This window comes from Macaca fascicularis, chromosome 20 (genome assembly GCF_037993035.2).
Source record: "Macaca fascicularis isolate 582-1 chromosome 20, T2T-MFA8v1.1".
Lineage (NCBI taxonomy): Eukaryota > Metazoa > Chordata > Mammalia > Primates > Cercopithecidae > Macaca > Macaca fascicularis.
Genome location: NC_088394.1, coordinates 29,459,369 through 29,482,409, shown reverse-complemented (window position 1 = coordinate 29,482,409; position 23,041 = coordinate 29,459,369). Strand labels below are relative to the sequence as shown.

The 23,041-nt window shown below is 47.8% G+C and overlaps 1 protein-coding gene and 1 pseudogene across 6 annotated transcripts in view; one reads left to right on the top strand and one right to left on the bottom strand.

Moving 5' to 3' along the window:
- The window catches only part of ITGAM (integrin subunit alpha M), a 93,490-nt gene that overhangs the window by 62,932 nt on the left and 7,517 nt on the right, over positions 1–23,041 (bottom strand). For 5 of the 6 annotated variants that reach the window (XR_012428811.1, XM_045381513.3, XM_045381515.3 and 2 more), the window contains exons 1-11: positions 17,536–17,653; positions 15,761–15,866; positions 12,020–12,123; positions 11,636–11,706; positions 11,370–11,487; positions 6,177–6,301; positions 5,269–5,414; positions 3,777–3,930; positions 1,584–1,734; positions 550–623; positions 242–371 (exon numbers count right to left, since the gene is read on the bottom strand). Coding sequence is in view for 5 of the 6 variants with exons in the window: in XM_045381513.3 (XP_045237448.2) it covers positions 242–371; positions 550–623; positions 1,584–1,734; positions 3,777–3,930; positions 5,269–5,414; positions 6,177–6,301; positions 11,370–11,487; positions 11,636–11,706; positions 12,020–12,123; positions 15,761–15,866; positions 17,536–17,563 (1,207 nt within the window). In the remaining variant the exon portion in view is untranslated. Of the gene's footprint in view, positions 1–241; positions 372–549; positions 624–1,583; positions 1,735–3,776; positions 3,931–5,268; positions 5,415–6,176; positions 6,302–11,369; positions 11,488–11,635; positions 11,707–12,019; positions 12,124–15,760; positions 15,867–17,535; positions 17,654–23,041 lie in introns of those variants that run through there. The other variant, XM_045381518.3, reaches the window with a different exon arrangement.
- LOC135969004 (U7 small nuclear RNA) lies at positions 10,012–10,069 on the top strand (annotated as a pseudogene).

Genomic DNA, 23,041 nt, shown 5'->3' with positions numbered 1-23,041 from the left:
GGCTGAAGTAGGAGAATCGCTTGAGCCCAGGAGGCAGAGGTTGTAGTGAGCCGAGATTGTGCCATTGCACTACAGCCTGGGAGACAAGAAAGAAACTCCACCTCAAAACAAACAAAAAAAAATTGAAGTTTCTGTCTTTAAAGCTATCCCAAGAACCTATGAAAGACCCAGACATCTATGCTAATTGACTTATGCCAAATCCTGACCCCTTCTTAGAGCAACCCTTGCCCTCCCCACTTACCCAAGTAAGCATCATTCATGTCTGAATCCACTCTGGTCATGTTGATGAAGGTGCTTTTCTCATTTGATGTATATAGAAAGGCTCCACCAGCCCAGTCATAGCTCCCCACAGTGCTCAGCAAGGGGCCATTCTGGGAAAGAGGTAGAACAGGGTTGATGAGGAAGGAAGAAGGGACCACCGCTGCCCCTCACAGAGCTACCTCCCAAGTACCTATCACAGAGAAGAGTCCCCAAACTCCTGCATCTCTCCTATCTCTTCTTTTTGCTACCCCCTGCCCCACCCCCGCAATTTAATGAAGGGCCACTTACAGACGTGATGGCAGCACTGAAGCCTTCCTGAGACATCTCATGCTCAAAGGAGCTGGCACTTCCTGTCTGAGTACCTGTGAAGAGGAGAACTTTCTACATTAAAGAAAGCAGAAGGCTGGGCACGGTGGCTCACGCCTATAATGGGAGGCTGAGATGGGCAGATCACTTGAGGTCAGGAGTTAGAGACCAGTCTGGCCAATATGTTGAAACCCCGTCTCTACTAAAAATACAAAAATTAACTGGGCGTGGTGGTATGCGCCCGTAATCCCAGCTATTCGGGAGGCAGAGGCAGGAGAATCACTTGAAGCTGGGAGGCAGAGGTTGCGGTGAGCCGAGATCGCACCACTCCACTGCAGCCTGGGCAATAGACCAAGACTCAGTCTCTAAAAAAAGAAAAAGAAAAGAAAAGAAAGCAGAAGAACCTAGAATAGGTACTGAAAACCCAAATGCTCTGGTGGCCAGACAAAAGGAGACTCCGACGGGATCTGTGTCAAGCTGGACAGCATATGTCCCTCTTAGAAGGGTGACAGCCATTCACCTCCAGCCACTTCCTGCCAAGTGGGAATGCTGTCTTCAAAGTGTCTAATCTTCCAGTTTTTCAAGATAAACCATAAACCCAGACTGTATATGAAATCCCCCAATTTCTAAATTCCTTTTATTCAACAAACATTTATTGAGCACCTTCTGAGTACCAGGCACTATTCTAGGCAATTGGGATATAACAGTGAACCAAACAGACGACTGCTGGCAACACATCCAAATTTCTGTTAAAATACTGGGTGGGATTTGACTCCCCCATACTCCAATTTACCAGCCTATAGCCAAGATTTGCAAAATTAGAGGTAAAAGTATGGATTCTTTGACTTCAAAGGAATTAACCAAGTGAGGCTGGGACTGAGAGCTGAAGGAAGTGGAGAGAGTTGATGCTGGGGGATACCAAGGGTTAGGAAGGTCTGGATTCTAGAGGGGACTATGTGTTCTGGGGTGGGAGGCTGCCTAAGGAGCTGCTCTGGGAACACAGATGCCTGACTCACCCTCGATCGCAAAGATCTTCTCCTGAAGCTGCTTCTGAATGGTCTTCAGAGCCTCAAAGTTATTCACCTGGAACACGTGATCACGAGGTGGCTTGGATGCGATGGTATTAAGCTCTTGGCGGGATTTCGAACTTCGGAAGGCATCTCCCACCTGTTACCAAGGAACAGAGGCCAAGCCATGATCTGAGGGTAGCAGTATCATCTGACAAAGACAATTCTGCAGGAAACTAGTCTGAACCATTATTCATCAAGTGAGGAAATGCATCAGAAGGTCCCTGAGACAGGGTTGCCAGGTATAGTTGGGCAGGTTGTACACTGCACAAGGCACTGTGCTAAGGAAGCAAGTTGGGGCAGAAACCCAGCTGCTGATCCATGTGCTGTGGCCACGTCTCCTGGTGTGGAGCTGACCTCTGCCTAGAGGAAGGTGAGGCTTTGTCTTTATATGAAGGTATTTCCTACATGCCAAGGCACGTATCCATGGTTATATCGCTTTCTGTGTCACACACGTGCTGTCGTAGTTTGATTACACTGATGATCCTGACTCCTTGCCTCTTCCTGTACCCAGGCCTTTTTCCCTAGCGCTCTGCTGTGCCCTCCTGCTCTTGGTGGAGTCATCTGCCCACTTCATTACCTCTGGGCTCAGGCATGAGTCTTGCTTTAGCCCATTGTATATAGAGCACCCTTGACATAACTAACTCCATCTTAGAAAAAAGGCTGCATTGCATATTTCACAGGGCACTTTGCCAACAAGGATAAGGTTGTTTTAAACAAATTTTTTAAATAGGCCAAGTACGGTGGCTTATTCCTATAATCACACACTTTGGAAGGCCGAGGCGGTCGGATCACTTGAGGTCAGAAGTTCAAGATCAACCTGGTCAACGTAGTGAAACCCCATCTCTACCAAGAATACAAAAAAAAAAAAAAAATTTGCTAGGCATGGTGGTGCATGTCTGTAGTCCCAGCTACTCAGGAGGCTGAGGCACAAGAATTGCTTGAACTCGGGAGGTGGAGGTTGCAGTGAACCAAGATCATGCCACTGCACCCCAGCCTGAGCGATAGAGCGAGACTCAGTCTCAAAATAAATAAATAAACAAACAGATAAATAAATACATAAAATAAACAAATAAAGACTACATCCAACCAGATAAGGACACAAACAAGCACATTCTTCCCTGTCTGTTCTCACCAGAGGGCTCTGTGACTAGAAGAAATCTAGCCTTCAGCAGTTCAAAGCAGCCGTTGGAACTCACACCTCGCAGTCGCTTGTGATGAGAGCCTGGCATTTGCCGCCGAGGACTCTGCCGCATCAAAGATTCTGCCTTGCAAGATTAATGTGACTAGGACCCTTGGGCCCAGACCAGGAGTCCTTTTCATTCATCCTTTCTCCTCTTTCTTTTTCTTCTAATGTCAAACGTTACTTTGTTTGCTGTGGAATGTTCAACCTATAACTTTTATATATTGATTAAGTATACTATTATATACAGTTTGCAGTATTGACTGATTCGTGGGTGGCTTGAGCCAGAGTGTCCGAGTGAACAGGATGCACTAAGGAGAACTGCTTCCTTGGGAATTCCATGCAGCTCGTGGCATTTGTGATTGAAATAGGATCAACGAAAGCCTGATGTTGCAGAAAGACACCAACCTGCATGGACCTAGTTATCTCTAACCTTGCACCACTCATGACACCCATGGATGTTATCAAACATGATGCAGAGGCATGAAAAAGCACTTGCAACATCTCCACTGTTCTCTTGCTCCCGTTTTCACCATGAGGACATGCCCAGGCTAGCCCTGGAGAATGAGAGCCAGGTTGCCAAAGGGCCAAGTCACCCTAGTGGTTCCACCCAAGGCCATCAGGTCCAGCAGATGACATAGCTGGCAACCCTCAGAAGCAGAGAGAGCCTGGCCAAGATCAGCAGAGCAGCCTGCCAACCTGCAGCTAATGGCTGAGGAAGGCTATTGAAACCAGAACTCTTGGCCAGCTGACCCACAGGCTTACTTATTATTTTAAGCTGCTGAATTTTGGGATAGTTTATTACACAGCATTGATGTGGCAACAGATAGCTGATATGGTGTATATGAGCTAGCAAGAGCTCTCATGTCACTTTGATTTTATTAATATTTGCAAATTGGAGGATGGACCCACATAGAAACCCTCCACGGAAGCATCACCCTGAGAGCGGCATTCCATACCCCAATGACGTAGCGAATGACTCCCTCTCTGTCTGCCTCAGGAATCACGTCCTCATATCCCAATGGATCGCCAAACTTTTCTCCATCTGTGATGACAACTAGGATCTTACGGGCATTCTTTCGGGCTCCCTGGTTGACGTTAAACAGTTCTCGTCTGTGCAGGAAAGAGGAGGGACAAAGTCAAATGCAAGCAGATGACATGCTAATTTTTTTTTTTTTTTTTTTTTTAAGAAATAGACACTCACTCTGTTGTCCAGGCTGGAGTGCAGAGACACAATCATAGCTCACTGCAGACTTGGACTCCTGGGTTCAAGCGATTCTCCTGCCTCAGCCTCCTGAGTAGCTGGGACTACAGGCATGTACCACCACACCTGGTTTATTTTTTTATCTTTTTAGAGATAGAGTCTCACTATGTTGCCAATTGGTCTCGAACTCTTGGACTCGTGTGATCCTCCCACCTCAGCCTCCCAAAGTGCTGACATTACAGGTGTGAGCCCCCGCACCTAGCCAGAGATGCTATTAACGTCAGAAAGGAAATGTCAGCAGAGTCCCAGACACAGATACAGCTGGGTGAGGCCTCGGAGGGGCTCCGTCTCCCCTGAGACTTAGCACTGAGATGCAACTGCCCCAGGACCTGGAAAAGCAGCAGGGAAGGGAAAGGAAGCCTTCACGGTTTTTGTTTTTATACTTTCGCATAATTTGGGGTTTTCAACTGGGTATTATTACTTTTGAATTTTAAAAAATATATATATTTATGGCTGACGCCTGTAATCCCAGCACTATGGGAGGCCAAGTCAGGTGAATCACCTGAGGTCAGGAGTTCAAGACCAGCCTCGTCAACATGGAGAAACCCCGTCTCTACTAAAAATACAAAAATTAGCTGATGGTGGTGGTGAGCGCCTGTAATCCCAGCTACTCGGGAGGCTGAGGCAGGAGAATTGCTTGAACCCAGGAGGTAGAAGTTGCACTGAGCGGAGATCAGGCCACTGCACTCCAGCCTGCTCTGTCTCAATAAATAAATAAATAAATAAATAAATAAATATATGTATATATACACTTAATTGGCCTTCAGGAAACCTCTCCCAGAGCACTGCACCAGCTCCCCAGCCCCTCTAGGACGCTACAGTGCTTCTTATACTTCTGTCCCAACCCCATCCTTGCCTCTACACACACCCCAGAATCAGAGCGAACTTCCCAAAATGAGACATGGTGATGTCTCACCACGGGTTGTAAAGCCGCCTTTGGTTCCCTGGCCTGAGCCGATCTTTCTAGCCTCCCTCCAGACACTTTTTCTCACTTCCCCACTCCACTCCCACTTTTCACTCAACGACTTGTCCTTTGATGAATACACCACGCACAGCCCCTCCTCCCCACCTCTGCCCGTGGGGGAGCATCCTCTACTACCCTTGTCTGAACGGCTCCCTTCATCCATCAAAGCCCAACTAAAAGTGTCTCCTCCTCCCTCCATCCTAAGCGAAAAGGGGAAGCTTACACCACTTTGCGGATGGCCGTGGCCGTGTGTGTCCGCCCATACAGCTGCGTTATTGAGTTCACCAGTGATCTCGGGTTAGGGTTGCGCTGGAACTCTTCGAAGGTAAAGTGAGTCCAGAATTCTTCGGAGTACTGCATCAAAGAGAACTGCAGAGGGGGTGGCTGGTGTGATGCTGGAGAAGGTGCCCCCACCTCTCAGACATCTCCCAGCAAGCTCCACAAAGATCTTAAACACTCCAGTCTCCAAATTCCTCCTCTGCACTGCCCCTAATCCCCTGCCTCACCAGGACAGAGAGCTGCCAGCAGCTCCCATCTCTCCTCAATACTAGAAGACGGCCAGCGGTCAGGAGCAGTGGCTCACACCTGTAATCCCAGCACTTTGGGAGGCCGAGGCAGGTGGATCACCTGGGGTCAGGAGGTCAAGACCAGCCTGGCCAAAATGGTGAAACCTCATCTCTACTAAAAATACAAAAACTAGCCAGGCATGGTGGCACGCGCCTGTAATCCCCGCTACTCGGGAGGCTGAGGCAAGAGAATTGCTTGAACCCGGGAGGCGGAGGTTGCAGTGAGCCAAGATTGCGCCGCTGCACTCTAGCCTGAGAGACAGAGCAAGACTCTGTCTCAAAAAAATAAGAAATAAAAATGAAAATAGAACTCAGCCAGCAATGACATGTGGGCTCCATCTGCCATGCCAACCCTTAACAATTAGAGCTGCCCGCTTTATAAAAGGCGAAAGAATGCTGAGACTGCATCCAACGGAGTAGAAAAGAGACTCAGGAAGGCAAACCACAATCGACTGTCAATTTGGCAATGTCTGCAGTTGAACTGGGAGGAGAACGTGGTGGCCCGGTTGCCATGTATCTTCCAGCCCTGTGTGAGCTCTTCCCTAACCTACCCATGGGCCCTCACCAAGGTTTTGGACTTTTTTAATTGCTCCATCATGATCGAGACAAAATCCTTCATCTGCTGAAATTCACGTGGGTTGATGCTACCAGAGCCGTCAATCAAGAAGGCGATGTCCTGTTCAGGACACCCTGAGGAAGGGGAAAAAGAGTATGAATCAAGTAATTTGACACTTGGTGTTTTGGGCTTTTTTGTATGTCAGTTCTCTGCTGAACAATGAGGATATGGGACCCCGTCTCTATAAAATATATGTTATATAATATATATAAACATATATATTATAGAGATGGGGTCTCTATAAAATATATATGTATTTTATAACATATATACATATATGTTAAAAATTAGCCGGGCACAGTGGCACATGCCTGTAGTCCCAGTTCCTCAGGAGGCTGAGGGTGGGGGATCATTTCAGCCCAAAAGGTTGAGGCTGCAGTGAGCTCTGATCACGCCATTGCACTCCAGCCTGGGCCACAGAGAAAGACCTTGTCTCTAAAAAATAAATAAGTAAACAAACAAGGGCAAAGTAGTATGGAAAATTTTCATTAATTCTGCCCAAGGGAATCAGGGAATGTGGTGATGTTTGACTGGATCTTGAAGAACAGGAAATAACTTGCCAGCTGGGCACAGTGGCTCGCACCTGTAATCCCAGCACTTTGGGAGGCTGAGGTAGGTGAATCACTTGAGATCAGGAATTCGAGACCAGCCTGGCTGACATGGTGAAACCCCATCTCTATTAAAAATACAAAAAGTTGCTGAGATCGCACCACTGCACTCCAGCCTGGGTCACAGAGCAAGACAAGAAAGAAAGAAAAGAAAGAAGAAAGAAAAGAAAAAAGAAAGGAAGAGCCGGGCGCGGTGGCTCAAGCCTGTAATCCCAGCACTTTGGGAGGCCGAGGCGGGCGGATCACAAGGTCAGGAGATCGAGACCACAGTGAAACCCCGTCTCTACTAAAAATACAAAAAATTAGCCGGGCGCAGTGGCGGGCGCCTGTAGTCCCAGCTACTCAGGAGGCTGAGGCAGGAGAATGGCGGGAACCCAGGAGGCGGAGCTTGCAGTGAGCCGAGATCGCGCCACTGCACTCCAGCCTGGGCGACAGAGCGAGACTCCGTCTCAAAAAAAAAAAAAAAAAAAAAAAAGAAAAAAGAAAGGAAGAAAGGAAGAAGGAAGGAAGGAAGGAAGGAAGGAAGGAAGGAAGGAAGGAAGGAAGGAAGGAAGGATTGATTTGCCAGATATATAAAAGGAATAGATTCTAGAAAAGAGAATGGCACACACACATAAAGCGATGTGGAATGTGCTCCTCTGCCTTCTGCCCCATCCCCAAATCCACTTTCTACCCATTGCCACTCAGCTCTGTGGCCTGGGAGGTCAACCTGCAGGGACCCCATCACCAGGACTCTGTTGCCCTCTGGATTCCCATTGGATTTGGTGGATGAGGGGGCTCAACAGAAGACTGGAGGGAGGAGGACAGTGAGGTCCGGGTGTTCTCCCATTGAGGTTGCTTGGGCACAGCTATGTCCTTCACAAAAGACCAACTGTTCCTCAGAAGGAGGCCAGCCCCACATGACTCTCTCCAGACCCTGGTGAGCTCTCCCTCCCCTCAACCCTATAAGCCCAGGGGTGAAAATAGACCTGCTTGCCCAAGGCTTGCAAAGTCCCTGATGGCTCCCTTAGATCTCTCACAGTTTTATAATTATTCCCTTTATAAATAAACCCCCCTCTTTGTACATAAATCTTACTGAAACTGCCTTTGCAAAATTATGGCGGAGACAGTGAAAGAGATCTAACCTAACCGACTCCATCTTGCTTCTAACCTCCAAGCTGTCCTTGTTCATTCCTGGGTGTAGGCTGAACTAACTTTGGGAGAAACTTAGTTTATAGTTTATAGTTTAAACAAAGATCGTAACAGCTCTTTTCCAAAGCAGACCTCCTTCTTGCCTGGGGACTAGATTGCCTTTGTAGGACTAACATTAGTCACAAGATTAGAAATTATGGTTTAGGAGTCATGCAGCTGGAGGGTACAAGATTCTGACCCTCCCTAAACTGCTCCTAAAATCAGCACTTGAGATATTTTGCAGACCTTGCACTTGACGGATCAGCTGGCACTGCCCAGATCAATAAACTGGCTCATCTGATCTTGTGGCCCCCACCCAGGAACCGACTGAACCCAAGAAGACAGCTCCGACTCCTGATGATTTCATCCCCGACCAATCAGTACTCCCGGCTTGCTGGGTCCCCCCACCCACCAAGTTATCCTTAAAAACTCTGCTCCCCAAATGTCAGGGAGATTGATTTGAGTTGATAATAAAACTCTGGTCCCCTGCACAGCCGGCTCTGTGTGAATTACTCTTTCTCTATTGCAATTCTGCTGTCTTGATGAATCGGCTCTGTCTAGGCAACAGGCAAGGAGAACCCCTTGGGCAGTTACATTACTGGAATGTGCTTTTGGTCCCAGCTGAGACTCCTACTGATACATGGGACAAGGGCCTCAAAAGGATTCTGGCAGAATCCAGGAATGCCGTTCGATGGAAACGGCACTACAGGGGCAAACGTATGTGACGGCAATGGAAACCCAGTGGTGGCATCAAGCAAAGAACAGCGGGCAAGGGCCTCTCTACTCCAATAAGGAGTTTGACTTTATCTGTAGGCAATGGGGAGCCACGGAAGGTTCTTAGAAAAGGAAGTGAGATTATTTGTTTTGTATTTCAGAAAGACTGGCAGGGCACAGTGGCTCATGCCTGTAACCCCAGCACTTTGGGAGGCCTCCTGAATAATTAAGACCACAAGCACACGCCACCATATCTGGCTAATTTTTTTTTTTTTTTTTTTTGTAGAGATGGTGTCTCATTATGTTGTCTAGGCTGGTATCAAACTCCCGGCCTCAAACAATGCTCCTAACCTGACCTCCCAAAGTGCTGGGATTACAGGTGTGAGCTACCACACCCTTTCGAATTTTGAACCAAGTGTATGTGTTATATATTTTTTAATAAATGAAAACATTTTTAAAGAAGTAGTCTTGAACCCTGAGAGTGAGGTCTAAAGAGGCAGAGGTGTTAGCTGAAGCCACAGAACTGGGTGACTTCAGGAAAGAAGAACACGTGGGTGAAAAGAGAACCCGGAACCCAGTGCCCCTAGGTGGAGAGGGAGGTGGAGGCCAGCCAGGGGTGAAGAGAATGCACTCAGGAAGTTTGGGTGGTGAGGGTGGGGAGAGATGGCAGGAGATGAGGAGGAGATTAGAAGACAGAAGATCATTTTCATGGCTATCAATTGTGGTGGTTGATCGTTACTCAGATACAGGTAGAATGAGAATGTTTACAGCCAGAGGAAGGGAGAAGTTAAATGTCCTAGAGAGAAAACAAGTGATTCAAGAGATGCTGGGCCAGGCACAGTGGCTCACACCTGTGATCTCAGCACTGTGGGAGGCTGAGATGGGAAGATCTCTTGAGACCAGGAATTTGAGACCAGCCTGGGCAACAAGGTGAAACCCCATCTCTACAAAAAATACAAAAATCAGTATATGCACACCTGTGATCCCAGATACTCCGGAGGCTGAGGCACAAGAATTTCTTGAGCCTGAGAGGCAGAGGCTGCAGTGAGCTGAGATTGTGCCACTGCACTCCAGCTTGGGTGACAGAGCGAGACCCTGTCTCAAAAAGAAAAAGGAAAGAAAAAGAAAAAAGGAAGACAGGTGATCACCTTAGTTGGTACATGAGAGACTCTCAAAAGTCCAGATGGAAGAATTTAGTCATGAAACGGAGGAGAGACAGGTCTTCCTCTAAAACCAGTGAGTCACTGCCAGGAGTGCTGTCATTATGGAAATTTGAGAAAAAGGAGAAAGTGCAATGTTACAGCTCTTTCCGAATTTGTCTAACAAATTCCAGTGAAGACTGGAAAACCGTTTATTAAGATAAAATAAGAGAAGGGGAAAGTGGAGGGAGTCCATGCCTGAAGCTTTTGTTTTCTCTGTGGAGGAAGGAGGATTATCTGTGGAGGGTGAAGTATAGAGGAACAGGACTTGAGAAAGAAAAAAAAGAAAAACATGCAAGGGAGAAACATTCGCCTATGGTGCCAGAATCAACATGAAGACAAGCAAAAAGATGGCAGAGCCATTGAACAAAGCAGTGGGAAAAAGCAACTGGAAAGATCCATGCACCCTGACCAGGCACAGTGGCTCATGCCCACCACTCATTCCCTGGCTCATTCCCAGCACTTTGGGAAGCCGAGGTGGGCAGATCACCAGAGCTCAGGAGTTCAAGACCAGCCTGGCCAACATGGTGAAATCCCATCTCTGCTAAAAATACAAAAATTAGGCGGGCGTGGTGGCAGGCACCTGTAATCCCAGCTACTTGGGAAGATGGAGCAGGAGAATCGCTTGAACCCTGGAGGCAGAGGTTGCAGTGAGCTGAGATAGTGCCACTGCACTCCAACCTGGGTGACAGAGCGAGATTCTGCTTCAAAAAAAAAAAAAAAAAGGTCCATACAGTCGTTCAGAATCTCAATCAATGGAGGTTTGGGGAACAGGGGTCTGGAAGGCAGCCCCTCAAGATGGTTCCCAAGATTCCCACCTCCTGCCAATGACACCTTGCGCCATTCCCTCCTCTGCAGTGTGACCTGGACTTATTTTTTAAAGACAGGGTCTTGCTCTGTCAGCCAGGTTGGAGTACAATGGTGCAATCATAGCTTACTGCAGCTTCAACTTCCCAGGCTCGAGTGATCCTCCTGAGTAGCTGGAACTGCAGGTGTGTGCCACCACATCTAGCTATTTTTTTTTTTTTTTTTTTTTTTTTTTGTAGAGACAGGAGTCTCCCTATGTTGTCCAGGCTTGTCTTGAACTCCTGGCCTCAAGCAATCTTCCCACGTTGGCCTCCAAATAGCTAAGACTACAGGTGGTCATCACCACACTCAGCTAATTTTTTTTCTTTTTTTTTAGAGACAGGGTCTCGCTACATTGCCCGGGCTGATCTCAAACTCCTGGGCTCCCAAAGTGTTGGGATTGCAGGTGTGAGCCACTGTGCCTAGCCAAGGAGTTTTCCTAAAGTACAAGACCCTAGCACCTCCTTAGCCTCCCTCTCCAATGGGACCCACTTCCCCTACCCTTCTGCACCCAGAGCCCAGACCTTGAGCAGATGTCACCTCAGTCCTGCCCCCTCCCCTGGTCTTTTGCCGCCCATCTGTTCCCTCTGCCAAATGCAACGCACCTCGGAGGGTCCCCGGGAACTTCTGGGGCTGCTGCCGTAGGTTGGATCCAAACAGGAAGCAGAGCCCTTTCACATACGTGTTCTCACTGCAAGTCTGGTGCATGGTGGGGCCACAGGCCTAGGGGGCAGGAGCCAGTGGAAGGGGCTGCCCCTGCTTCCTGTCCTTGTACCCCAGCACCTCCACCCTCCACAAGACCCCCTGCCCCACCATGCATGGGCCCCCAAACACCCCCATTAGGATGCTCCTCTGATCCAGGGCCACTCACCAGCAGCTGGGGGGGGCTGGTGGTGGCTGCCAGGGACAGGCCCAGGGACATGTTCACAGCCTCCTCGGGGACTGCGGGGACAGATATGGGCAAGGTCACCCTCGGGGGGGACAGAGAAGCCTGTGGAAGAGCTGGGCAGGGATCACCTCCATGCGGGAGACAAGGAGGTCTGACAGTGAAGGGGGATCCTAGATCTTGGGAAAGAAAGGAACATGGAGGGATTGCCTGGGGATGTCTAGGGGAGAGACTGCAGGCAGAGGAGAGGGTAGGGGGGCACACACCTGTGCCCCCACCACAGATCCTCCAGCACACAGGAGTGCCTGGCAAGTCCCTTTGTGTTCACAGGGGGAATCCCAGTCCTGGCCCGGCGGGGCGGTGACTCACTCTGCAGGCGGATGGGCTCGCATGAGCCTATGCTGTAATCACACTGGTAGAGGCTGCCCGTTTGGTTGGCAGCCACTATCTCCTGGGGGGCTCCAACCACCACCCTGTGGGGAGAAGTGGAAATAGAGAAAACTCCGACATGTGGGGAGAGAAGGAGACCACAGAAGAAGTTCTGCCACCCAGAGGAAGGTGGGGGCCCATACCCAGATTCCTGAATTCCCATGACTAGGAGGAAGAATTAGTAAAGAAAAAAACTGGGAAAATGTTAAGACTCAGAATGAGAAAAGGTCTTCCTAAGAATGACACAAAAACCAGAAGTCATGTAAAAATAGGGCCAGGCGCAGTGGCTCATGCTTGTAATCCCAGCACGAGGGGAGCGGACGGCCTGAGCTCAGGAGTTCAAGATCAGCCTGGGCAACATGGTGAAACTCCGTCTCTACTAAAAATACAAAAAATTAGCCAGGTGTGGTGGTGCGTACCTGTAATCCCAGCTAAACGGGAGGCTGAGGCAAGAGAATTGCTTGAACCCAGGAGGCAGAGGTTGCAGTGAGCCGAAATAGCACCACTGCACTCCAGCCTGGGCGACAGGGCAAGACTCTGTCCCAAAAAATAAATGAATAAATTTTAAAAGTAAAAATAGGTCAATTCAAGCTGGGCACCATGGCTCATGCCTGTAATCCCAGCAACTTGGGTGGTTGAGGTGGGAGTATCACTTGAGGCCAGGAGTTTGAAACTAGCCTGAGTAACATAGCGAGACCCCATCTCTACAAAAAGGTTTTTAAAAATTAGCTAGGTGTGGTGGTACACACCTGCAGTCCCAGGACAACTTTTTTTTTTTCTTTTTTTTCTTTTTTGAGACAGGGTCTCAGCCTGTTGCCCAAGATGGAGTCCAGTGGCATAATCATAGCTCACTGCAGCCTCTGCCTCCTGGGCTCAAGTAATCCTCCCACCTCAGTCTCCCAAAGTGCTGGAATTACAGGCATGAGCCACTGGACCCGGCCCACACAGTCATTTCATTTATTTTTATTTTTATTTATTTTCTTTCTTTGAGACAGATTTTCACTCCATCACCCAGGCTGGAGTACAGTGATGTGATCTCGGCTCACTGCTGCAACCTCCGCCTCCCGGGTTCAAGCGTTTCTCCTGTCTCAGCATCCTGAGTAGCTGGGATTACAGGTGTGTGCCACCATGGTTGGCTAATTTGTGTATTTTTAGTAGATATAAGGTTTCGCTATGTTGGCCAGGCTGGTCTTGAACTCCTGGCTTCAAGCGACCAGCCCAGCTCGGCCTCCCAAAATGCTGGGATTACAGGCGTGAGCCACTGCGCCCGGCCTCCACACAGTCATTTTAAATAAATTTCTGGACCGGGCACGGTGGCTCATACATGTAATCCCTGCACTTCGGGAGGCCAAGGCGGGTGGATCATGAGGTCAGGAGATTGAGACCATACTGGCCAACATGGTGAAACCCCGTCTCTACTAAAAATACAAAAAATTAGTCAGGTGTGATGGCACGTGCCTGTAGTCCCAGCTACTCGGGAGGCTGAGGCAGGAGAATCGCTTGAACCCAGGAGGCGGAGGTTGCAGTGAGCTGAGATCACTCCACTGCACTCCAGCCTGGGCGACAGAGCGAGACTCTGTCTCAATAAATAAATAAATAAATAAATAAATAAATAAATAAATAAATTTCTGTATGTGATAAACTACCATAAGCATATTCAAAAGAAAAATACTTCACAAAGGAGAGAGATTCACAACTCATACCCCAGACTACTTTCTTCAGTGTACTCAAAGCTTGTACAAACTAGTAAAAAAAAAAAAAAAATTGAAAAATGGCCAACAGATAAGAAAAACATGTTCATAGAAAATACCTCTCTCATAAAAAAAAAAAGAAGCAATTTAAAGCTAAATTAAGATACCACTTCTCACCTACTCAATTTGCAGAGATCCGTAAGTTTGCTAGCACACTGAGTTGACAAATGAGTGAGGGAGTATGAGGAAGTAGGTATTTTCATGAATTTCTGGTGTGAGTGTAAATTGTTGCCACTTCTGTAGAGGGTGATCTGGAAAAATCTATCAAAATTGCACGTGCTCATGCACCCCTGGATACCACAATCCCAGTCCTAGCCTTTACTTCCAAATAGGCTTGCACATGTGCAGAATGACAGCATTGTTCATAGAGCAAAACTTTGGAAACAATCTAAATGTTCATTAACAAGAGATCTAATGTAATGTAAAAGGGGATTACAAGCCAAGTGCAGTGGCTCACGCCTGTAATCCCAGCACTTTGGGAGGCCAAGGCAGGTGGATCACCTGAGCTCAGGAGTTCAAGATCAACCTGGCCAACATGGTGAAACCCCATCTCTACAAAAATACAAAAATTAGCTGGGCGTGGTGGCAGGAAGCTGTAATCCCAGCTACTCAGGAGGCTAAGGCAGGAGAATTGCTTGAACCCAGGAGGCAGAAGTTGCAGTGAGCCAAGATCGTGCCACTGCACTCCAGCCTGGGCGACAGAGCGAGTCTCTAAAAAAAAAAAAAAAGTAAATTATAGTACCTCCAAATTTATGGCATGCAATGCAAGCATAACATGGAATTAATGGACTTATCTGGTCAAATCACCAGGCTGTATTATGGGAGATAAAGCAAAGAGCAGAGACCAGCCCCCTTCTTCTGGAAAGGTACTATCGCCTCCACAAATACTATTTCTGTAAAGGTAAATGTTTTAGGCTTTGGGTTGCATACAGTCTCTATCACAGCTCCTGGATTCTGCTATTACAGCTCAAAAGTGGCCATAGCCAGGCACAGTGGTTTACGCCTATCATCCCAGCAAGTTGGGAGGCCCAAGCAAGAGGATGACTTGAGGCCAGGAGTTTGAGACCAGATTGGGCAAGAGTGAGACCTCGTCTATACAAAAAAATCAAAAAATTAGCTAGGTGTGGTGGCACATGCCTGTAGTCCCAGCTACTCGGGAGGGTAAGGTGGGAGGATTGCTTGAGCCCAGGAGTTTGAGTCTACAGTGAGCTATGATTGCACCAGTGCACTCCAGGCTGAGTGACAGAGCAAGACCATGTCAGAAAGGGAAGAAATAAAGAAACGGAAGGAAGGAAGGAAGGAAGGAAGGAAGGAAGGAAGGAAGGAAGGAAGGAAGGAAGGAAGGAAGGAAGGAAGGAAGGAAGGAAGGAAGGAAAGGAGGGAGGGAGGGAAGGGAGAGAAGGGCAAGAGGGAAGGGAGGGAAGGAGGGAAAGAGGGAAGCAGGGAATGAGAGAGGGCGGGAGGAAGATAGGAAGGAAGGGAGGGAGGGAGGCGGGGGGTGCAATAAACAGTAAGTGACAAGTGAACGGGGTTGTTTTCAATAAAATTTATTCACAAAAATAGGCAGCAGCCTGCAGGCAGGCCTTAATTGCAGTACAATGTGTGCTACACATGGTGTGTTGGCTGAGGGAGGGACGTGTATGTGTTATGTACACACAGAGTCTCCCCAAAGCAACACACAAGAAACCATTCGTCAGGTCCCTCCTGGGAAGGGAACTGGGGGAAGGGAGTGAGGAAGAGAGTTTTACTCTTATACCCTTTTGCATCTTTTGAATTTAGAACACTGTAAATTCAAAAGATAAATTTATTGTATCTTTTGAATTGATTTATCTATTCAAAAATATCACTCAATGAAATCGCTGATTTTTTTCAGGTATGTAAGTCTTGGAGAGAAAGCACTGAGAAAGGGGGCTCCATCTGAGGGTCTCACCTGGATCCCTGAAGCTGGACCACGCTCTGCCCGAAGCCCTTTGCGTTCTCTTGGAAGGTCATTACGTTTTCAGTGTCCAGGTTGAACCCATGACATAAGGTCAAGGCTAAAGGGAGAATGGGGGACGAGTGAAACAGAGGAAAGTAGCATGCCAGCCAGGGGCAGGGGCACACGTCTGTAGTCCTAGCACTTTAGAAGGCTGAGGCAGGAGGATCACTTGAGCCCAGGAAGTTGAGGCTGCAGTGAGCCCTGATTGTGCCACTGCACTCCAGCCTGGGCAACAGAGAGATACCCTATCTCAAAATAAAACACATACACACACACACACACAAAATGATAATAATAATAATTTAAAAGAAAGCAATGGCTGGCCGTGGTGGCTCACGCTTGTTATCCCAATAATTTAAGAGGCTGATGTGGAAGCATCACCTGGGCTCAGGAGTTTAACACCAGCCTAGGCAATACAGTGAGACCCCCATCTCTACAAAAACTAAAAAATTAGCCAGGTGTAGTGGTACGTGCGTGTAGTCCCAGCTACTTAGGAGGCTGAGGTGGGAGGATTGCTTGAACCCAGGAGGTCAAGGCTGCAGTGAACCATGATCATGCCACTGCACTCCAGCCTGGGCAACAGAGCAAAACCCTGTATCAAAAAAAAAAAAAAAAAAAAGAGATAGCAGCATATCTTCCTGCTCCATTCCCCTTCCCGTCCATTCGGTCACCCTAACTAACCCAGCATCCAGATGTCTGCCTCCCAGGTACAGCTCTGATAGCCTGGGGCAGGGATTAGCACACTTTTTCTATAACAGCCAGATAGTAAATTTTAGGTTTTGCAGGCCAAGAGGCTGATAGAATATGTTGCACAAGTACTCATACAACAAGACAGAAAATACTTGTCCACAAATTTGTCATTAGGGAAATTCCAAACGTAATGATTAAGTACAATTTGTTCGTAATACAGGTTTATGAATGGGACAAATAGAATTCTTTGGGGGTGGTGCTCCCTATGATCAAATCGATTGTCAGTGTTCATCTTCAACCTCTGGCTGGCAGGTTGTGCAAAAACAGGTGGTGGGCCATATCGGGCCCCCAGGCCACTGTTCGCTGACTCCTGACCTAAGAACCATCATCATGGGGTACGTCCAGTCCCGCTCTGAATTCCAGCCTCCCTTCTGAGCACCCAAATGGTCTCTTCCCCCAGTGTCACCACAATGATGATTTGCCCAACAGTGAAGTTTCTATGCATTCTCAATTAGATAATTTCCTTCCTATGCAGCTCTCAAGCATTTCCTTCCCTTTTGTGGAGAATTTCATTTTCCACAACATACAAGCATAAAAGGAAACAAACTCAAATCGTTTTGATTCATCAGTCATTCAACAAACATTTGCACCCGGGTCCTTGGAAAACGGAACCGGAGGCAAAGTGGAGATGGTGAGAGGGGATCCAGGAGGAAGTACTCAGGAAGGGGGTCTCACACTTGCTGTGCACCCTGGGCCATGTCACTTCTCCTCTCTGGGCCTCCGTCTCCTCATCTGTGAAGCAAGGACCAACCAAGCAGCCTTGCACAGTCCATGAATGTGGTCATTCATCCAGGCTTCCCTGGCCAGCCTGTCTGGGTCTAGCTGTTCTCCCTGCTTCTTCTTGAACCCTTTCTCCTTCCCCAATCCCCTTTGCCTCTCCCCAGACTGAATCCTACATACTCTGGGCCCTCTCTTTATGACAGACCCAAAAGTTCCCCTCCTCCTCACCCAGAGTCCCCCACCCCACCCCCATGCACCTGTTAACAGAAGGACTCTGAGAGCCATGGCTGGAAGGAGCCAGAACCTGGAAGGAGGTGAACCGGGGGTTGCAGGCGCCACTGAGGAACCCCAAGGAAGCTGCCAAAGCAAGGAAGGGCAGAAAAGGAGAAGTAGGAGGCAGAAGTCTATCAGAGATTCAAAGGAAGAGGGCGGAGGCTCAGTGACCACACAGCCCTGCCTGGTCTTCCTCCCAATCCTCCCAGCACTGCCCACAGCCTGCCCACCCTTCCTCCCCAGCTTCCTGGCTCAAACCATCAAAGTCACTACCACTATCCAAAAGGTGCCATTTGTCACATACTCGTTTCTTGGGTTGGCCAAAGCATATGAACAAGCTGAACAGACTTAGCCTGACTCCTGGAATTCATGTTCTAAACATTAATACGGGCCAGGCGCAGTGGCTCATGCCTGTTAATGCCAGCACTTTGGGAGGCCAAGGCAAGAGGATTGCTTGAGCCTGGGAGTTTGAAACCAGCCTGGGCAACACAGAGAGACCCTGTCTCTACAAAAAAATATTTTTAATTAGCTGGGCACAGTGGTGCGCACCTGTATCCTCTGCTACTCGAGAGGCTGAGGCGGGAGAATTACTTGAGCCTGAGGTCCAGGCTGCAGTGAGCTATGATCACACCACTGCACTCCAGCCTGGGCAACAGAGCGAGACCCCGTCTCTACCAAAAAAATACATTTAAAAAATTAGCCAGGCATGGTGGCACATGCCTGTAGTCCTAGCTACTCAGGAGGCTCAGGCAGGAGGATTGTTTGAGCCCAGGAGTTTGAGACTGCAGTGAGCCCCAATAATGCCACTGCACTCCAGCCCAGGTGGCACAGTGAGACCCTGTCTCAAAATAAATAAATAAATAAGCAAACATTAATACCGATCAAACAAGTGTAGGAGGTCAAACTCTGTGTCTTCCTGGAAACACACTTTGCAAAATGTCTCTCGTTCAGCCCATGGAAATGGGAGCGCCCTTCAGCCAGAGCAGTCCTCATTTGTAGCCATACAAGGACAACTCAAGTACAGGCACACCTTGTGCTTTTTAAGTATTATTTTGTGCTTTTTTCAGAGACAGAGTGTAGCTCTGCTGCCCAGGCTGGAGTGCAGTGGTATAATCACAGCTCACTGCAGCTTCAATTAACCTCCTGGGCTCAAGTGATCCTCCTACCTCAGCCTTCTGAGTAGCTGGAACTACAGGCACATGCCATGGCCAGCTAATTTTTTTTTTTAATTTTTTGTAGAGACAAGATCTTGCTATGTTGTTCAGGCTGTTCTCAACCTCCTGGACTCAAGTGATTCTCCTTCCTCAGCCTCTCAAAGTGCTGAGATTACAGGTGTGAGCCACTGCATCCAGCTTATTTTGTGTGTGTGTGTGTGTGTTTTGTTTTGTTTTTTTTTTAAAGGCCTCAAGCTCTTCACCCAAGAATTTTCACTACTAGTAATTTATCCTAAGAAATAGTTAAGAAGTATAGTCAAAAGTATATGTACAAGCTTGGCTGGGCTCGGTGGCTCATGCCTGTAATCCTAGCATTTTGGGAGGCCAAGGCGGGTGGATTACTTGAGGTCAGCAATTGAAACCAGCCTGCCCAACGTGGTGAAACCTCATCTCTACTAAAAGGACAAAAGAATTAGCCAGGCGTGGTGGCAGGCACGTACAATCCCACCTGGGAGGCTGAGGCAGGAGAATCGCTTGAACCCTGGAGGTAGAGGTTGCAGTAAGCAGAGATTGTGCCACTGCACTCCAGCCTAGGTGACAGAGCAAGACTCTATCTCCAAAAAAAAAAAAAAGAAATATATATATATATATGCAAGCTTGTTCGTTGCGGCATTATTGTTAATAGTGAAAGGCTAAAAAAAAAAGACCTGAATATTCAACAACAGAGGAATGGTTCAATGATACTTCACTCTGTCATCTATCCTTACCCTCCCCTGTGTCTGTCACTTTTAATTCTGTTTTCAAAGGCACAAGAAAATAGGTATCCTTCCACACACACATGGAACACAAACCTCACCTTTATGTGACCGCCAATGTGAATCTCAAGCCAACGATTTTTTTCACTCTTTCTCAACACCTTTTTTTTTTTTCTGAGACAGAGTCTTCCTCTGTCACCCAGGCTGGAGTGCAGTGGTGTGATCTCGGCTCACTGCAACCTCTGCCTCCCGGGTTCAAGTGATTCTCCTGCCTCAGCCTCCGGAGTAGCTGGGATTACAGGCATGTGCCACCACGCCCAGCTAATTTTTTGTATTTTCAGTAGAGACAGGGTTTCACCATTCAACACATTTTCTTTTGCCTCTAATTCTACTTTCCTGATAACTAGATGGAAAAAAATGCTTGCTGGCTGGGGAAAAAAAAAAGCAATTAAAATTATGTACATTTGGTTTAAAATTATCTGTTTATAATTTTTATATCTAGCCAGGTATGATGACTCCTGCTTGTAAGCTCAGCACTTTGGGAGGCCAAGGCAGGGGGATCATTTGAGCTCAGGAAGTCAAGACCAGCCTGGGCAACACAGCAAGACCCTGACTTTACAAAAAAATTTTAAAAATTAGCTGGGCGAGGCCGGGCGCGGTGGCTCAAGCCTATAATCCCAGCACTTTGGGAGGCCGAGACGGGCGGATCACGAGGTCAGGAGATTGAGACCATCCTGGCTAACACGATGAAGCCCCGTCTCTACTAAAAACAAAAATAAAAAAACTAGCCGGGCGAGGTGGCGGGCGCCTATAGTTCCAGCTACTCGGGAGGCTGAGGCAGGAGAACGGCTTAAACCCGGGAGGCGGAGCTTGCAGTGAGCTGAGATCCGGCCACTGTACTCCAGCCTGGGTGGCAGAGCGAGACTCCGTTTCAAAAAAAAATTAGCTGGGCGTAATGGTGCAACCTGTGGTCCCAGCTACTCAAGAGGCTGAGGTGGGAGGATCACTTGAGCCAAGGAGGTCAAGGCTGCAGTGAGCTATGATTGCACCACTGCACTCCAGCCTGGAAAACAGAACCAGACCGTGTCTCTAAATATATATAGGCAGGGCGTGGTGGCTCACGCCTGTAATACCAGCACTTTGGGAGGCCGAGGTGGGAGGATCACCGGAGGTCAGGAGTTCAAGACCAGCCTGCCCAACATGGTGAAACCCCATCTCTACTAAAAATACAAAAATTAGCCAGGTGTGGTGGCGGGCACCCGTAATCCTAGTTACTTGGGAGGCTGAGGCAGGAGAATCTCTTGAACCTGGGAGGCGGAGGTTGCAGTGAGCTGAGATTGCACCATTGCACTCCAGCCTGGGCAATACAGCTTGACTCAATTTCAAAAAATAAAAAATTAAAATTAAATAAATAAGTACATACATACAAAAATAAATCATATATATATGCAGGAGAACCAAATGTTAATAGTCGTTATCTCCAAGATGGAAGGATTACAGGTATGTTCCAGTATCTATTGCTGCAGAGTGAGTTACTCCAAAACTTAGTAGTTAAAAACAGCAGCGTATCATAATCTCTCGCGAATCTGTGAATCGCCTGGCCTCAGCAGTTCTCAGCAGGGTCTCACATGATTGCAGTCGGATCATGACCAGGGCTAGAGTAATCCAAAGCTCAATTGGGCTGGGCTCCCAAAATGAGTCACTCCCACAGCTGGCAGTTGGCTGTGGGCTAGGAACTCAGTTGGGGCTATCACCTGGGCACCCCCATGTGCCCTCTCCATGTGGCTTGGGCTTCTCGCAGCATGGTGGCTGGGTTTCAAGAGCAAGTGTTTCAACAGACAGGAAGCAGAAATTTCCAGACTACTAAGGTCTTGATCTGGAAACTGGCACCAAGTCATCTGTACCACATTCCATTCATCAGGCAGTCACAGAGCTCATCCACTTTCAAGCAAAGGGGACACAGATCCCACCTCCCAATGGGAGGAATCTGTGGTTGTATTCAATCTTCTATAAGATGACTTTAATTTTCTTTTCTATATTATTTGTACTTAAAACATTTATACAGGCCAGGTGCAGTGGCTCATGCCTGTGATCCCAGTGCTTTAGGAGGCCAAGACAAGAGGATCACCTGAGCCCAGGAGTTTGAGGCTGCAGTGAGCTATGACCTCAACACTGCACTCCAGCCTGGGCAACAGAGCAAGACCCTGTCTCAAAGAGAAAAACAAAAAAAGATCTTTATACAAAAAAAAAAAAAAAAGACTTTCATAATCATTAAAAAAACCAATAGATAATTTAAAACAACAGGTTACCTGTATTTGTTAGCAGGTAAAGAGGCCAAGGAAAGGAAGAACTAAGTCATGAGCCCAAGATGAAAAGATACCAACCAGGGTGCTGGGGGAGGAGTTTAGTGGATCAGCTGGGTTTGCTTTGGGAAAAGTTTTCACACTCTGGCCATGATGGGGGCTGCTCGAACTCAGACAGGGAGGCCCCTCCTTGCCCTGAACAGTGGCCAAGGGTCCACTCTCTGTAAAAATATAGGCGAGATCTCAGACTGGCTGTCCAACCTGCAGAGGCTTTCTCAATGAGCCAACACCGAGTGTGCACCTGACCTGGTGACTGTGGGTGGGGACATATCTATAGGCTGTTGGCTGTTCCCTCCCACCTCTCCCCCATCCCCACTCTTGATAAAATCTTAGCTTGGTTTCCGCTATAAGTGGATGCTGAGACAAGGCTTCACGCGTAAGTAATTTGTCTGGAAGGTGATCCCGGAAACACTGGCAGGAAAGTGAGGAAAAGGAGCGAATGCCAGGCATAATGGTTCATTGCCTGTAATCCCAGCACTTTGGGAGTCCACGGTGGGAGGCTTGAGCCCAGGAGTTCAAGACCAACCTAGGCAACATAGGAAGATTCCGTCTCTTAAAAAAATTTTTTTAATTAGCTAGTGTGATACTGTGCACCTGTAGACCCAGCTACTCAGGAAGCTGAAGCAGGAGGTTCACTTGCACCCAAGGGGTCGAGGTTGCAGTGAGTTACAATCATGCCACTATACACTGTACTCTAGCCTGGGCAACATAATAAGACCCCATCTCTTAAATTTTTTTAATTAATTAATTAATTAAACATTAATATGTATCAAACAGGTGTAGGAGATCAAACTATCTCCCTGAAAACACTCTTTGCAAAATGTCCCTTGGACATTTTGAGCCCAAGTGTTGGAGGCTGCAGTGAGCCATGATCATACTACTGCACTCCAGTGAGATATTGTCTCAAAAAAAAAAAAAAAAACCGAAAGAAAGAAAGAGCTTATAAAAGACATGTAATTAAACAAACTACTGGCCGGGCATGGTGGCTCATGTTTGTAATCCCAGCACTTTGGGAGACTGAGACAGGTGGATCACCTGAGGTCAGGAGTTCGAGACCAGTCTGGCCAACATGGCAAAACCTGTCTCTGCTAAAAATGCAAAAATTAGCCGGGCGTGGTGGCACACCCCTGTAGCCCCAGTTACTCGGGAGGCTGAGGCAGGAGAACTGCTCGAACCCAGGAGGTGGAGGTTGCAGTGAGCTGAGATTGCACTACTGTA